The sequence below is a fragment of the Garra rufa genome, chromosome 18, assembly GCF_049309525.1.
Source record: "Garra rufa chromosome 18, GarRuf1.0, whole genome shotgun sequence".
NCBI classification, from domain to species: domain Eukaryota; kingdom Metazoa; phylum Chordata; class Actinopteri; order Cypriniformes; family Cyprinidae; genus Garra; species Garra rufa.
The window spans coordinates 33,372,697-33,388,933 of record NC_133378.1 but is presented as its reverse complement, the minus strand read 5'-3'; the positions used below and the strand labels follow the sequence as shown (position 1 = coordinate 33,388,933).

At 37.2% G+C, this 16,237-nt stretch overlaps 2 protein-coding genes across 5 annotated transcripts; one reads left to right on the top strand and one right to left on the bottom strand.

Moving 5' to 3' along the window:
- Positions 1-3,272: 3,272 nt before the first annotated feature.
- On the bottom strand, positions 3,273-10,856 carry cbx5 (chromobox homolog 5 (HP1 alpha homolog, Drosophila)). The gene is made up of 6 exons (XM_073823042.1): positions 10,724-10,856; positions 8,790-8,863; positions 8,326-8,541; positions 7,835-8,060; positions 6,688-6,788; positions 3,273-4,527 (listed from the first exon to the last, which is right to left on the bottom strand). Exons 3-6 carry the CDS (start codon positions 8,463-8,465, stop codon positions 4,386-4,388), a joined length of 609 nt encoding a protein of 202 aa, XP_073679143.1. The 5' UTR covers positions 8,466-8,541; positions 8,790-8,863; positions 10,724-10,856; the 3' UTR covers positions 3,273-4,385.
- A 979-nt stretch (positions 10,857-11,835) lies between these two features.
- Positions 11,836-16,161, top strand: hnrnpa1b (heterogeneous nuclear ribonucleoprotein A1b). 4 transcript variants are annotated; one of them, XM_073823001.1, is made up of 12 exons: positions 11,836-11,911; positions 12,420-12,539; positions 13,204-13,350; positions 13,440-13,650; positions 13,733-13,810; positions 13,913-14,035; positions 14,123-14,197; positions 14,278-14,454; positions 14,582-14,728; positions 14,811-14,882; positions 15,055-16,002; positions 16,078-16,161. In XM_073823001.1, exons 1-10 carry the CDS (start codon positions 11,900-11,902, stop codon positions 14,870-14,872), a joined length of 1,152 nt encoding a protein of 383 aa, XP_073679102.1. In that variant the 5' UTR covers positions 11,836-11,899; the 3' UTR covers positions 14,873-14,882; positions 15,055-16,002; positions 16,078-16,161. The 4 variants fall into 4 exon arrangements, with proteins under 4 accessions (XP_073679102.1, XP_073679101.1, XP_073679100.1 ...); XM_073823000.1 differs by having other exon boundaries at positions 14,278-14,457; XM_073822999.1 differs by having other exon boundaries at positions 13,733-13,822.
- The last annotated feature ends 76 nt before the right edge of the window (positions 16,162-16,237 follow it).

Genomic DNA, 16,237 nt, shown 5'->3' with positions numbered 1-16,237 from the left:
AGCGTGCACTCTCTGCTTATTGGTAAAAGCGGCACTCAGGAAAGGCAAACCCCAGGGTGCTGCTCGTAGTTCAACATTGTGGCTTTCACTACAGGGATTATGACTTTAAAGGAAAAGTTTGTCCCAAAAGTTCAAATTCTGTGATCATTTACTCACCCTTATGTCATTCCAAACCTCTATGAGTGTCTTCGGTGGAAAAAAAAGAAATAAATACAGAAAGTCTCACAAATAAAGTTTTTTTCCCACAGCAATGGCAAAACCATTTAGTAACTAGATTTTAAAATAACCATTTTTGTGTGTACAGAACATTTTAATAATCTAAAGAACCTTTTGTGCATTACAAAGGATCCAATGGATGGTTCTTCATGCCAAACAAATTATGTAGATCAACCATTTTTGGTTCCCCAGAGAATTTTTCAGCAAAAACACTTTTTTTCAAAAAAAAAAAAAAATTTCTTAGTGTGAAGAACCTTCTAATAATCTAAAGAAACTTTATGGATTGGAAAGGATCCATGGATGGTTCTTCATGCCAAAAAAAATTATGTAGTACCAACAATTGGTTTTATTGAAAAATTCTTAAAAGATCCTTAAAAGTACCCATTTTTCTTAGTGTGAGGAACATTCTAATAATCTAAAGAACCTTTGTGGATTGGAAAGGATCAGTGGAAGGTTCTTCATGCCAAAAAAATAATGTAGAACCCACATTTTTGGTTCTTCATAGAATTTTTCAGTGAAAATTTCTTAAAATAACTATTAACTATTTTTCTTAGTGTGAGGGATGTTCTAATAATCTAAAGCAGAGGTCTTCAACCCTGTTCCTAGGTACCCACTATCCTCTAAGAATTTAGCTACAACCCTAATCAAACACACCTGAAGTGGCTCAAGACTGCTTGAAAACTGCAGGCAGGTGTGCTGAAGCAGGTTGTAAATAAACTTTCTAGGAGAGTGGGTCTCCAGGAGCAGGGTTGAAGACCTCTGATCTAAAGAACCTTTTTTGGATTGGAAAGGATCAATGGATGGTTCTTTATGCCAATAAATAATGTAGAACCACCATTTTTGGTTTCCCCAGAGATTTTTCCAGTAAAAAAAAAAAACCTTAAAAGAACCACTTTTTCGTAGTGAGAAGAAACTTTTGTGCATCAGAAAGGATCCATGAATGGTTCTTCATGCCAATAAATAATGTAGAACCACAATTTTTGGTTCCTCAGAGAATTTTTCAGCAAAAGTGTTTTTTAAAGAACCACTTTTTCTTAGTGTGAAGAACATTCTAATAATCTAAAGGTTTTGCGGATTAGAAAAGCTCCATGGACATTAAAACAACTATTGCCAGGAATCTGTAATTTTAGGAAAATCACCATTTTTGTGGAAAGATTCCATTGTATTAAAAAGATCAGTTCTTTATTGATTCCGTGAAAAACCTTCAACATCTAAGGAACCTTTCAATGGGACAAATGGTGCTTTAAAGTGAACGAAGTGCCACACTAAAAAAAAAAAAGGTTCTTTTAAAATCTATTTACTGAAAGTTTCTTCACAGAACCAAAAATGGTTCTTCTATAATCACTTCATTTAGAACCTTTATTTCTAAGATTATATGAATGGTAGAGGTTCTTCATGAACCAAAAAAAGCCAAAATGCCAAAAAAAAGAACCTTTATTTTAAGCAAATACAGGTTTGATTTTTTTTTCCTTTAGACTATTTTATATCCTTACTACTTTTCTGGGACTTAAAACGTGTCAGTTGTGTTGCTGACGATGCAGAGTCAGAAAGCTTTTGGATTTCATCAAAAATATCTTAATTTGTGTTCCGAATATGAACGAAGGTCTTACAGGTTTGGAATGACATGAGGTTGAGTATTTAATGACAGAATTTTCCATTTTGGCTGAACTATCACTTAAACAAACTAATCCTAATTAATTTCAACATATTCTATACTCCGTCTCTCCTGAACTCACATTCCTTGAATCCTGGTGGAGCAGAGCGAGTGTGACAGCTCTCCAGCGTTCCATAAAGCATAAATGCAGCTTCTCAGCTATCTGCTGAGACTTCTGCTCCCTGGGGCTGAAAATTTACTAGTGACCTCTGCATTCCATTTCAGTGCTGAACCGCTTCCCCCTTTTTCCCCTTTGGAAAATTCCACTGCCACTGAGGTAGTCGAGAAAACGGTATTACTGGGAGGGGTTACGGCTCAGACGCCACCTCTCCTCAACTCTGGACTGTGTGGAGCTGAGGCCACGAAGGAGCTACAAGCCACACTCACAACAGTCCAAATGTCTCAGAAATGCGATACACAAAGAAAAGAGCAAACTGAAAGTCTATATAATGAGACTAAACGAATCTGCAGGGCTAGGGTATTGTCGTCATCTGTAAAATATGACTGCGATACTGAATATCTGTGAAATTGAACATCAGTGAACTGTGGAAAAAAAATGTATGGCATTCATACAAACGTTCTGCATGGGGACACTGCATGAAACCGAGTAAAATTGGCATTAAACTGCATCAAAACTAGATTAAAATAGAGAAACAAGTTGATATATTAGCTGTCAAATATATCTGCAAAAATAATGCATTTGTAAGCCAACGATGAAAAGCACAAATAAGCCCAAGAATCATTATTTTTCAGTGTATTACTTTAGAATACCTATATTTTTTGATCCTGCTCCATTATGACATCTGCTGGTACACATCAGCACTGCTTTTCAGGTCAAATTTACTGCACTGCATCTGGGCTAAATGGGAAGATGCACATCTGATCTGTTAAAATAAATGGTTTTAAATCAAGTTTTTCCACAAACATTGCATAGAGTGAAACTTCATAATCTCAGCACTACAATGAAATTTATTTTGTTTGACTCGAGTCAAGAAGCCAGGGTTTAGGGTTTCCAGAAACGTTCATTTGTTAGTGTTGAAAACTAGATTTACTACAATATGGTACAGGACATTTTAAAAAGGCTATGCGCTTAGCATAGCAAAATACAACTATTGTTGCACATTTTAAAAACAATTGCTAGAGTCATGTGTTATAAATGATCATGGAAGGCATGGTCCTTTTGTAATATAATAAAAACCACACCAAAAATAAAAAAAAAGTACATGTTCAACCCTGTTTAACTTTCCCCCACATTACAAACAACTCAAACTAAACCTCTCACACTATTCTCCTGCCGTCAGTGGACTGCATCTATAAAAATAAAATGAATGTTTTCAAATGGTCTCGAAGGAGTAGCTTTTGTTCAGTCTTTAAAAAAAAAGAACACTACAGAGCACAAAACTCTAGTATAGGCATGTAACCTTGATAAACACCATTTTATTGAGTCAACTCTAGGTTAAAAAAGTAATAAGAACCCAACATATGCTTAAACTACCACGTGAATGATAACAGCTCTGAGTTCATGAGGTCAAACAGGGAATGTGTTCACCAAATCAGCCACAAGAGGGAGCATATCAGTTAAACTTATGGAGCGAATTGAATATCATGGAAGTAGTGTGTAGAAACAGATCAAAATGTCCCGTTACACACTCACATGATGAAGATTGTCTGCCCTCCTGCAAGCAACAGTGATAAGTTCAAAGGTAAGAGTGGTTAAAAAGGGCCAATTCTGAAAGTAGGAGAATTTTACAAAGACATAAGAGGGAGAAAGGGAAAAATAATGGATGTCAGTGATCTAATTTTAATATGGGGAAAGTGATCATAAGGTATCGTTCCTTTACGTGGCTTTACTGACAATCATAAACCAAAAAAAAAAAAAAAAAAGAAGAAATCACAGGATTTTGGCCCACATGGGTCCTTATTACAGTTTAAAAGTGTGATACAGCAAAATTAATTCTACCTGATTGAAAAAACAAAGCAGAAATCAGTAGAGGGTGACATCAGCTTTCGAAATAAAACCAACGCCGTCACGTCTTCATCCAGAGTTCTAGATGTTAAACGCAACACAATGGATATTTTCAGTCCTGTCCAGCAACACTACGAAATCAACTGTGTGAATAAAAGTTAAAAGTTTGACATGTACGGGTTTTCATCGTTTCACATCTACACTAGCACACAACACATCATAAGAACATAGTTGTAGGGGCACAAATACACAAATTATGACAAAATAGAAGGAAGATCAGAGAGAGTAAGAGAAAAGAGATCACATTCCACCACTCTGCTGCAGCGGCCGTTCGCCATGGCCTTTCGGTTTGTCTTGTGAGAGATGCTTTTTCATGAAGGGTGGACGGAGGTTGTCAAGGTGGGCAGTAACCTCCATTACTCGCTGGCCGTTTTTTTTTTTCTTCTTCTTCTAAATGGTCCGTTAAAAGTTGGCTATGAGAGTGTCACTGGTGTGACGAAGGGCACAAGGTTTGGAGGACTCAGCGTCTTTCCTCCTACCTCTGCCCTTTTAAACCGCCGTGGCACTCTTTTCCTTCTTGTCGCCGTCTTCGTGCCAGGTCAGACGCTCCTCGTAGAAGGCAATGACGATCTGTGGGCACTTGTGATTGGCTTCCTTTGCAAGCACAAGGTCTGCCTCATCAGAGTCCTTCCTGTGGTGGGACATCAGCAATAAAGGAAAGATAAATTTGCATTAAGTGGACAATTACAATGTTATACATCAGCATTAGCTCTAGTTCTAACAGAAACCGCCAGACATTAAAACACTTAAATACACTTAATTTGTTAGTTAAAGCTTCTTAAAGCTTAAATAGAATTAAACAGATGTCTAGATGTAAAAGACCTTATGATTGGCTACCCTCCAGATACTACAACAGTTTCACACTGCTTAAACAGCAGACACTGGTTGTGTTTACATTTGCATATTGTACTGTCATAAAAATTAGGGTTTCTAAAGAGTTTTAAAAATCTATTTAATACTTGAAGAGCTTTTTTTAAGACCTGCACAAATAAAATGAACATTGTATGTCCATACAGAAGAAACCAACATTTTTGAACGGTAAGATTTTGAATGTTTTGTAAAGAAGTTTTGAGTCTTCTGCTCAACAAGCCTGCATTTGTTTGATCCAAAGTACAGCAAATACAGTAAATTTTTTAAATATTTTAAAGCTGAATTTTAGCATCATTACGCAAGTCACATGATCCTTCAGAAAACATTCTAATATTGATTTTCTGCTCTAAAAAAACATTAGTATGGGGGTGAGAAAATTATCAGGAAATGTCCCATTATGATTATGAATATATTCGTGCTGGGACATTTTCAGGAAATTCGAAAAATAGGTTGTATGTAAATATTGTCATCAAAATTAGGTAATTAAACTATTATTCTAAAACACTAAAATGTAAAACACTGCGGAGGTGCTTCCCTTTTACACTACAAAAACAGTTATCTTTATCAATCTTACTCGTTTATCTACTCAATATTGGTGATGTCAATGATCTAAACAATGTTATAATGAACGATTTCACAACCAGAGATGAAGGATCGGATGATGAACTTACTAAAGAGGACGAGTCCGATGACAGTCTGTTATATGAAAAGGTGCGCAAACACTCGCATTTCTAAATGTAAACTACAAAATACACTATTCTTGCTAAACATACAAGGGGTGATCAAAAGTTCAGAGACTATGCCCATGATAAACAACGTAATGCAGACGTCTGTTTGTGTAATGATGCAGTAGGTTTGAGGTTAAAAAGTATATAAATTGTCCATTTGTTTTAAAAAATAACAAATCGTTTCACTAGATAACACCCTTTGTCCTTGGCTGGGATGGATTAGAGCCATTTGAAGCTGCGTTTAAACTGCATTTTGAAAACTTGGGGGCACCATACATTTCCATTGAATGGAGAGAAATCCTGAAAAGTTCTTCAAAACTTTTTTTTAATGACTGAAGAAAGAAAGACATGAACATCTTGGATGACAAGGGTGAGTACATTATCTGTACATTTTTGTTCTGGAAGTGAACTACTCCTTTAAACCTGTTTTTCTCAAAATTCCATTCTTGAAAATCCTAGCTATCAACCAAATATCGATAGCCATAACTTTTGTTATGTTCAAGCTATGGACAAAATAAAAATAGTTTTGGAAAGGGCTTGAACTCAGTTTTTATGTGGTATCAACCTAAAATTTCACCTTTTGTTGGGTTTTTCTAGATCGTATCACATATATTCAACCCAATTCACACATTCAACCCTAAGAAGCTATGCATATTTGATCACAGCTTTATGTTAGAAAATGTATGATTGTAATACATGATACATTTTTTAGAGATACACAAAGAGTAAAACAGGCAAAAATAATTAAATGCAGAGTGGAGACTACAATGAAGGATTTCAAATGTACAGATGCAAATAGGTGTGGAATAATGACAAAAGAATAACTGTTGTTCAGTCTCACACGGTGCAGGAGTGTGAATGTGAGCAAAGTTAAGACAAAGAAACAAGAGTGGGGCAGTTTGCATAATTTCAGACATAATGCCAGGTGTAAATGTGGCTATTGACACTATTGTCCTAACATTCATCTCAGGTGATTCAATCACAATTGGTCAGTTGAGACACTTCCCTGTTTACTCCTGGTATCAACATGTATCTCCTGTGACCATGTGTGATAGGATTTTAATTTTTAAACTTCAACGTCACAGTTATTAACCAAAATATGGTCAGATTTGTGGTTCGTGTTTCTGAGCTCTAATAAGAACAGTGTCATTAAAATAAATTGCTCCAAATATGTAAAAAGCTGTTGTACTTACCACTTCATAAGGAACATAAGGTCTCCACAGGAGTCTGTTGCTCCAATAATCTTCTCCGGCTCCAGGCCTCGCTCAAACCCTCTTGCTACAAGGATCTCATCCTACAAAGAAATCATAATATTACTTAATGTTGTTACAACATCACATTCAGTATACTGGCCACCACAACACAATAAGGGTTAAAGAAATAGCTCACCTAAAAAATAAATTTCATGATGATTTACTCACCCCCATGTCATCCAAGAAGTTCACGTCTTTCTTTCTTCAGTCCCAAAGAAACTAAGCAATTATAGCCTTAAGTTGAGGAAAACATTACAGGATTTCTCTCCATATAGTGGACTTCAATGGGAGCCAACAGGTTAAAGGTCCAAACTGCAGTTTCAGCGGAGCTTCAAAGGGATCTATGCGATACCAGCCGAGGAATAAGGGCCTTATCTAGCAAAACAATCTGTCATTTTCTTAATAAAAATGTATATGCTTTTTAACCAAAATTTGGTTAAAAAGTATGTTAATATAATTTTTTTTAAGAAAATGACCAATTGTTTTGCTAGATAAGACCCGTATTCCTTGACTGGGATTGTGTAGAGCCTTTGAAGCTGTATTGAAACTGCTGTTTGGAACTTCAAACCGGCCACCATTTAAGTACACTATATAGAGAAAAATCCTAGAATGTTTTCCTCAAAAAACGTAATTTCTTTGCAACTGAAGAACAAAAGACATGAACATCTTGGATGTTCTGTAAGTGAACTTCTTTATCATCTCGTGAAGTAAAAGCTGCTTGTTTATCATAAACCAATCCATCAAAGGTGTTTAACTGTAAACCTTTGTTTTTGTCTAAAATACAAGTCCATAATGCATAATAATTCTGACGGCACCTATTTATCACAGAGGAACCACAAGTGATCCTCTCTCAAAGAAAAGAAAACCTCATCTGCATCTTGGATGGTCTGAGGGTGAGTACATTTTCACAAATTTTCATTTTTGGTTGAACTATGCCTTTAAGCAACTAATGAGGTAAAAAAAAAAAGAAAGAAAAGAAAACATATTTTAGAGAAGATTTCAACCCTCTGGACGTACTTGTGATATTTTACATGCAAATGAAGCTTAAGCAGGGCCTCTTAAACCTTTTTTTCTGTTAAGCGCTTACCTCCTTTTTCTTTTTGGGTTTGCTGCTACTCCCGTTCTCTTCCTCTGAGTTTTTCCTCTTGCTGGTGCTGCTGCTGCTGTCTTTGGGACGGGCCGAAGAAGAGCCTGTGCTGGAGGGTTTGCTGGTGGGTGAGCTTCCACTGCTTCCCTTTTTATAGGTCTTCATGAACTCAGAGATAAGCTCTGGACAGTCCAGGTTCTTCTCTGGTTCCCATGTGTTGTGTTTGCTGCAAAACAATGCATGATTCATGCATGACAAATTAAAGCCACTGGATTTCCTCATTTCATAGATACACCTTCAGGAAGTTTACATACTATGACAAAACTGTGAGTGTTCTAAAACTAACTCATCTTAAATCCACCTTACATTGTCCACTTTATCTAAATGTCATGCATTCTAAGACTTTTACATGCAGGAACACACCAACATCTTCTTGAGATGAAACCTTAGCTTATACTGTTAGTTTATTATGAAGTAGAATGAAGACTTACTCTGTAAAGCCTTTCCACTTCAGGAAATATTCCACACGGCCCTTCACAACTCTCCTGTCCAAGACCTTCTCCACTACGTACTCTTCCTCATCTGAGGAAGCAGCCTCATCATCTTCACGGTTCTGGTTCTTCTTTCCCATGGTTGAGTCTGAGAGTCTTTCCTATAAGCAAATGTGACCTGTGTGACTCCCTGGTCTGGGGAGGAAAGCGTTCCCACTTTTTTTAAAAGAAAAAAAAAAGAGAAATTTTATTGAAGTTATGAATAGGGCTGGGTGGTTAGAGCCTGTCTAGTCATGGTATATAAATACAAAAAATAAAGTAATAAGCTCTGAAAGGAGTGTACTAAAATTACTCTCACAATGATAACAAGAAAGGATGAACAGTAGGAGGAAAATCTTAAAAAGGTTAAACCTTTGTTACGTTAACTGCAACAACAAAAGTCAATATTTATTTTTGACACTCACCTACAATATTCTATTGGAGGATGTGACCTCTTAAAGTGCAGAGATGATTCTTGATTACTGCATTTAGAGCTCCCCTAAACAAATACAATTCATTTAAACATTGCAAATAATGTATAGAAAAATGTATCTCAATAAACAAGAAACATATCCAATGTTCTAATAGTTTATAGTTTAAGAGGTCTCTATAGATATACACGAAAAAGATCAGTATGCCTTTGATTTGAGGAACTGCAAAATTATTTTAAAGCCTACACTACCAGTCAAAAGTTTTTGAACATTAAGATTTTTAATGTTTATAAAGAATTCTCTTCTGCTCACCATGCCTGCATTTATTCAATCCAAAATACAGCAAAAGTAGTAATATCGTAAAATATTTTTACAGTCTTTTAGTGTCACATGATCCTTCAGAAATCATTCTAATATGCCAATTTGCTGTTCAAGAAACATCTTTGGTTATTATTATTTTTAATATTTAAACAGTTGAGTACATTTTTTTTCAGGATTCTTTGAAGAATAGAAAGATCAGCATTTATCTGAAATAAACAGCTTATGGAGGAAGGAATTATATAAATTAATACTTTCAATTAGCAAGCATGCTTTAATTTGATCAAAAGTGGTGATAAAAGACATTCATAATGTTACAAAAGATTTTTATTTCAGATAAACGCTGTTCTTCTGAACTTTGCATTCATCAAAGAAAGCTGAAAAATTCTACTCAGCTGTTTTCAACATTAGTAATATTTTATGGGCAGCAAATCAGAATGATTTCGAAAGGATCATGTGACTGGAATAATGATGTTAAATATTCAGATTTGAAATGACAGGAATACATTACATTTTAAAATACATTCAAATAGAAAACAGTCATATTAAATAGTAAAAATATTTCACAATTTTACTATTTTTGCTGTGTTTTAGACCAAATAAATGCAGTCTTGGTGAGCAGAAGATACCTCTTTAAAAACATTAAAAATTTTACTTCAAAAAAAAAAAATTACTGGTAATGTCTATGCAAAATAAATAAACCTAAAAAGAGATTCACTTGTTTGTGCATAGTGCATACACTTTCATAGCTAACAGAACAATTTGCAGTTTGAATACATTACATTCAAATCAAGCAGTTATATTGCAAACAATTCTTATATTCATTTACTAAAACACATATTTAATCAACCTTGCACTAGAAATGCGATAAACCAGCCATGTGTTCTTAACGTCATGAAGGATCTTAACCAGCAAGGCCAAACAATGTGAAAACACCGAACAGCCCTGCAAGGCTCTCACGTTTTCATTTACATTTCATGCCATTTATGAACTTATTTCCAATACATTCATCCCCCCCCCCAAAAAAAAAAAAAAAAAAAATCACATCGTAAACGCATTTAAATGCAATGCTAACTGCACTGCTAACATTAGCTTCAGAAGCCCCATTGATTGCTACCGTTTGCTTCGCTTTAAGCTCATTCTGTAATAACAACAGAACAAAAACAATGAGCTAAAGTAATATGCTTAAAATATAACGTTAATTTCATCAGCTTGCGTTAAAAACAAACGCAACACCAGCAAACGCAACTAGCCAATGGCTGCAAAAACAATAAACAAGGCTCATCCATAACGTTACCCAGGCGCACATGATCGCAGGCTAACATTATTTTAGCTTCATTAGCATACCCGCTCTACTTATTTCTTCGCTTTTCTACGTGTAACCAGTGCAAGCAAAGCATCCGAAGCATTTTAAAGCATATTTGAATATTATCGTCGTGCGCGCTAACACTCCAAGCTTTTGCTTAGCAACAGCGCGGGCCGAGCTGAACAGATTTCACCTGATCCTATCATGATAAAGCGTAACGCTGACGGATTTAATCATTTCCAGTGCAAGGGGAATCTGCAATGGTGTATTCTGATGTTAATGTGGATGATTATGATATACTTACTTAGATATTTTTCGATGTTTTCTTATTCGTGTTGGATAATGAGGCTGAGGCGGCGGCGGCTTTTTCCCTGCACACAGGAGTTTGCTGCCTGTCGCGTATGCATCCGTCCAGTGGCGCGTCCAGCCAATCAGCGTGCGGCTGAGTGAGCCGCTCTCGCGCCAAAAACGGGCGCTTACAATGCGATGCGCAGGCGTCACACGGCAACTAAAACCACCGGCTTTGCTGAATGTTTAATATTTTTAAAATATATATTTGTGACTCTGGACCACAAAACCAGTCATAAGGGTACATTTGAAATTTATACATCACCCGAAAGCTGAATAAATAAGCTTTCCATTGATGTATGGTTTGTTAGGATAGGACAATATGTAACCCTGGACCACAATAACAATCATAAGGATACATTTTTTGAACTTGAGATTTATACATCATATGATATGAAAGCTGAAAAAAAATTAACTTCCCATTAATGTATGGTTTGTTAGGATAGGACAATATTTGGCTGAGATGCAACATTTTAAAATCTGAAATTTGAGGGTGCAACAATTTAAATACTGTGAAAATTGCCTTAAAAATTGTTAATTAAAAAAATTACTAATTAAAAAAATTAACTTGTGATATATTTATGGTATGAAATTTACAAAATATCTCCATGGAACATGATCTTTACTTAATATCCTAATGATTTTTGGCATAAAAGAATACATACAATGTATTTCGGCTATTGCTACAAACATACATGTATTACTTAAGACTGGTTTTGGGGTCCAGGGTCACATTTAACCACACCTTTTTAGAAAAAAAGACCCTTTGAATAAGGGGTGAAGGTGATATAGGAGCTGTTTGAATAAAATTATAACTTGCAAATTATTCATCCCCTCCCATCTTTTAATAATATTTTTATATTATTTTACGAAAAATATACAAAATATATTTTTTAATGCGTAAAAAAATTGTAAAGGCACTAACCTAAGTTCCAGGGATTGACTTGAGTCTCAGCCAATCAGGTGTCCTCAAAACGCAACACAAAAGCGTTAGCGGGAAGCGTAAACCAATCATCGTCTGCAGTGGGAGGGGACTGTATTTACACAAGCTATTTATGATATCTCCCCCAGTTCTCAGTGTGTGTCTCACCGTCAAGCGTGTGGCGCAGCTCGGACAGAAATAGTCGGTAGAATGTCAAAAGAGGTAGGTTGGCTTTATTATTGTGTCTTGTTTGGTTTTCTAAGAACCATTTTAATCAATGTATTTTTAGTTTCTTGAACGTTTTTCGATTTACTTTGTGCACGATCTTATTCGCGGCTCTTTGTTAATGCTAGTAGCGTGTGCGGCCGCCATTTTAACTCTTGTGTTCTGCACACATAGGCCGTGTGTTTGCAACGAAGGTCGTGTTGTCGAGATTCATAGGTTTTTTTGTTTTAATTACTCATTGGCCACACCTATAGTGACTTGCATCGATTTAGAACGTGTACTGTTTGATCGAAACAAATGTGTAGTTTATAAATAGGCCGTGTTGTCCGGCACCAACATGGCGGAGGTATTCCTTCACCTCCCCCCATTAGCATCTGTTACCTCAGAGATTCATGGCGTTTCGCGCATTAATGAATCGTTGGTTAAATAGCTGGTTGCAATGTAACGTTAATGCGCACGATGTACTCGGTTTCAGTGATTCTAAGCTATTGTGGGTTGTTTTCAGGGCCAACCACGTGAGCCAGAGCAGCTGCGGAAGCTCTTCATTGGAGGGCTCAGCTTTGAAACCACAGACGATAGTTTGCGGGCGCATTTTGAACAATGGGGCACCTTAACGGATTGTGTGGTAAGGTTATCTTTTCTTGCTTCTCTATAGTCTCATACTAGGCATAATCTATCTTCTATTAAATTAATATACTGTTTTCTATTCTAAGATATTAGTAAATATTTATCACTACGTATTGTGATGTAAATGGCTAGTTCACACACACAAATTGTCAAATTACTTGCCCTCATGTTGTTCCAAACTGCAAGACCTTCATTCATCTTCAGAAAACACAGATTTTTGTTGAAATGTGAGCTTTTTTTTTCTGTAGACAGCAAGAGTCCATCCCATGTTCAAGGCCCAGAAAGGTACCAAGAAAATTGACAAAATGGTCCACGAGGTATCTGGTTAATCCCAAATTTTATTAAGCTATGAGAATTGAACGCAAAAAACAAAAATGGTGACTACGCAACAGTTTCTCTCCCACGAGTCACCCTCTACTTCAGCTATCAAGACTCGGTTTGTCCTTACTACCTTTCTGGGCCTTGAACGTGTCGGTTGCGTTGCCGTCTATGCAGGGTCAAAAAGCTCCCTGACTTCAATGTATTTATTTGTGTTCTGGACATAAACAAAGGTTCTATAGGTTTGTAACAATAACAATAATTTTTGGGCAAACTATGACTTTAAGGTTTCGATAACGACCACTCCAGCACTAACCCTTATGCGTGCCTATGTGCTGTTTTAGGTGATGAAAGATCCAAACACCAAACGCTCCAGGGGCTTTGGGTTTGTCACTTATTCCAGCGTGTCTGAAGTCGATGCCTCCATGGATGCACGTCCCCACAAGGTCGACGGCAGGCTCGTGGAGCCCAAACGAGCTGTTTCTCGAGAGGTGAGGTTAACGCCCTAAGGTTTTTGAAATGCAAAAAATCTTCTAAAGATATCTATGAATGCATTTACCTAATTGTAAATTGGTTTCAGGACTCCAACAAGCCGTTTGCTCACACAACTGTGAAGAAGATCTTTGTGGGTGGCATTAAGGATGACACAGAGGAGAACCATCTTCGTGACTACTTCAACGGGTTTGGCAAAATCGAGGCCATTGAGATAATGGTTGACCACAAGACCGGAAACAAAAGGGGCTTTGCCTTTGTTACGTTCGATGACCATGACTCCGTTGACCGTATCGTCAGTAAGTGCTTTCATTCAAGTGTTTCCTAATATTGTGGGTCTTTTTTAATAAAAATATTAACATGTATATCTTTCCCTTTTAGTTCAAAAATACCACACTGTGAATGGGCACAACTGTGAAGTCAGAAAAGCCCTGTCTAAACAAGAGATGCAGAACACTGGTATGAACAGAGGTAAATTATTCAAGGGTTTCTTTTTAATGTTTATTCCCCCTGTTTTGATATACTTTTTCTTTTACATTTTTCACATCTCACTATCTGTAGGCCGTGGTGGTGGTGGAGGAGGAGGTGGTGGAAACTTCAACAGATATGGCAACAACGGTGGCTACAACAATGACTTTGGAGGCAGCGGTGGTGGCGGCAACCGCGACGGCTATTTTGGAAGAGGTACTTAAGTGGATTTTGTAGTAGTGTTCTAAATGGTCAATTCGAGTCTTGGTATTGACTTAAATCAATTTTCGCAATCCTTTTCAGGAGGCCGAGGTGGTGGAGGCGGCGGAGGTGGTTATGGTGGTGACTGCTACAACAACGGATTTGGTGGCGGAGATGGTATGCTGTGGTTTCTTTAAGAGTACAGTTTGGTAAAGTGTTCTGTTAATGGAAGTAACTTATTCCTTTGCTTTCTCCAGGTGGTTATGGCGGTGGTCCTGGTAATTATGGTGGAAACCGTGGATATGGAGGAGGTAGCGGAGGGGGTGGACATGGTTATGGCAACCAGGGCAGCGGCGGTTATGGTGGCGGTGGCAACAGCGGTGGTGGTGGCGGCTATAATGACAACTACAACAATGGCAACGGAAACTTCGGAGGTGGTGTGTAGACCCTAGCTTTTTTTTTTTTTTTTTTTTTTTTTTTTTTTTTTTTTTTCCAACTTCCATGCAAGTAACTTGAATTGTGAGCAGTTAATAAGTGGATTTGCTTTTTACATGTGAATAGGCAACTTTGGAGGTGGTGGTGGCGGCGGAGGTGGTAACTACAGTGACTTTGGCAACTACAGCAACCAGCAGTCCAACTATGGTCCCATGAAAGGGAACTTTGGAGGTGGCGGCGGCGGCGGTGGAAGAAACAGTGGCCCATATGGTGGTGTGTTCATAATGGCTTCTACACTTCCCTTTTGGTTTAAATCCCCTTCAACAACTTGAATCCTAACTGAAATCTGTTTTAGGTGGCTATGGCGGTGGATCTGGTGGTGGATATGGAGGTGGCTCTGGTGGTAGACGGTTTTAAGCTCAGAAAGGTTAGTTTCAAATTCTTGTCTACTTGAAATAGACTTTCAGATGGTTTAGTTAACAGGTTAATCCCAATACGTTAGTCTTTGCTTTACTGTAACCTTGCTGTACATCTGGTGTAGAAACAACAAACCTCAGGTAGTGTGCAGCTTAACATTTGTTGTTCATATTGTTCAACAGGACTGAGTGCTTTAGGAGAGGAGAGCGAGAGAAGTGACAGGGCAGATGCAGGTTTACATCCCTAGATCTGCTCAGCCAAACAGATGTGGCAGATTTACAGCTGCCACCAGAAGAAGTGTACAGTAGTGCTATCATGTGTGGGACATCATGAAATTGTCATCATGCAGACTTATTTTATATTGTCTATGGAAAAAGCATTCCAATGAGGTTTTATGTAGAAATACTTTCAGTCTTTATGGTTTTGATTTTTATGTAACCAATCAAGGTGAAATAAAACATCCTTTTTTGTTTTTTTACAAAGATGTGCGTTTTAGTCATTTGTTTTCTGGGGGTTTTAGAGTAGTACACTTTAACTTAACGGGAGCTTATGAGCCTTTTTAGTAACTCAACTATCAACTGGCTCTTAAAAAATAGAAATGCATTCACTTAAGAATGTGAATGTCAATCAAACTGGTTCAATAAGCATAGGCTGCTTGATGCAAATGCCTAGAGTAGTGCTGCATATCAGTCTAGCCATGGGAGCAGGCTGAGAAAGGAGTAGCAAGATCGTCGCCCTGTGAAGAAGCAGAGGGCAGGGAGTACAGGGCGCCACTCAAAGACTAGCAGGCAGCGCTTTTATAACTCCTGTAGGTAAGAACAGACTTCTCCACTACCGCTGGTAACTGTAAAACATTTTATTAGCAGAAGCTGTACAGTTAATGTGAACTTCCCATTCAGTGTTGTGTATGTTACAGGGGAAGTAACTGCAGTCAGCATAGTTTGGTGCACAAGATTTTGTAGCCATTTAAACCATTTTTTTAATGCATGCCCACTTGTGGTTTTTCCATGTTCTGTTTTTAACTTGCTGACCTTGTTACTCTTGCCTTTTCAGGATCTGATGAGTGAAAATCATCTTTTGAAATGTAAAGGCATTTGCCTGGCCATAAACGGGTGAAATGATGATAAAAGGTACTGGTTCTTGTAATGTGACTGTTTTTATCTTGTTTATAACATCCCAAGTCTCAAACTTGTTTTCTTTTCCAGGACCAAGATGCAGCTGAAGAGATTTTATTTTTATTACCTCTGTTTTTACCTTTTTTAATAAAATTTTTAATGCTATAAATGTGATCTGTGTCTTGTTGAACCCATTTACTAAGAGCATGTTTATATGTTGGACCTTATACTGATTTTGTGGGTTTTAGAC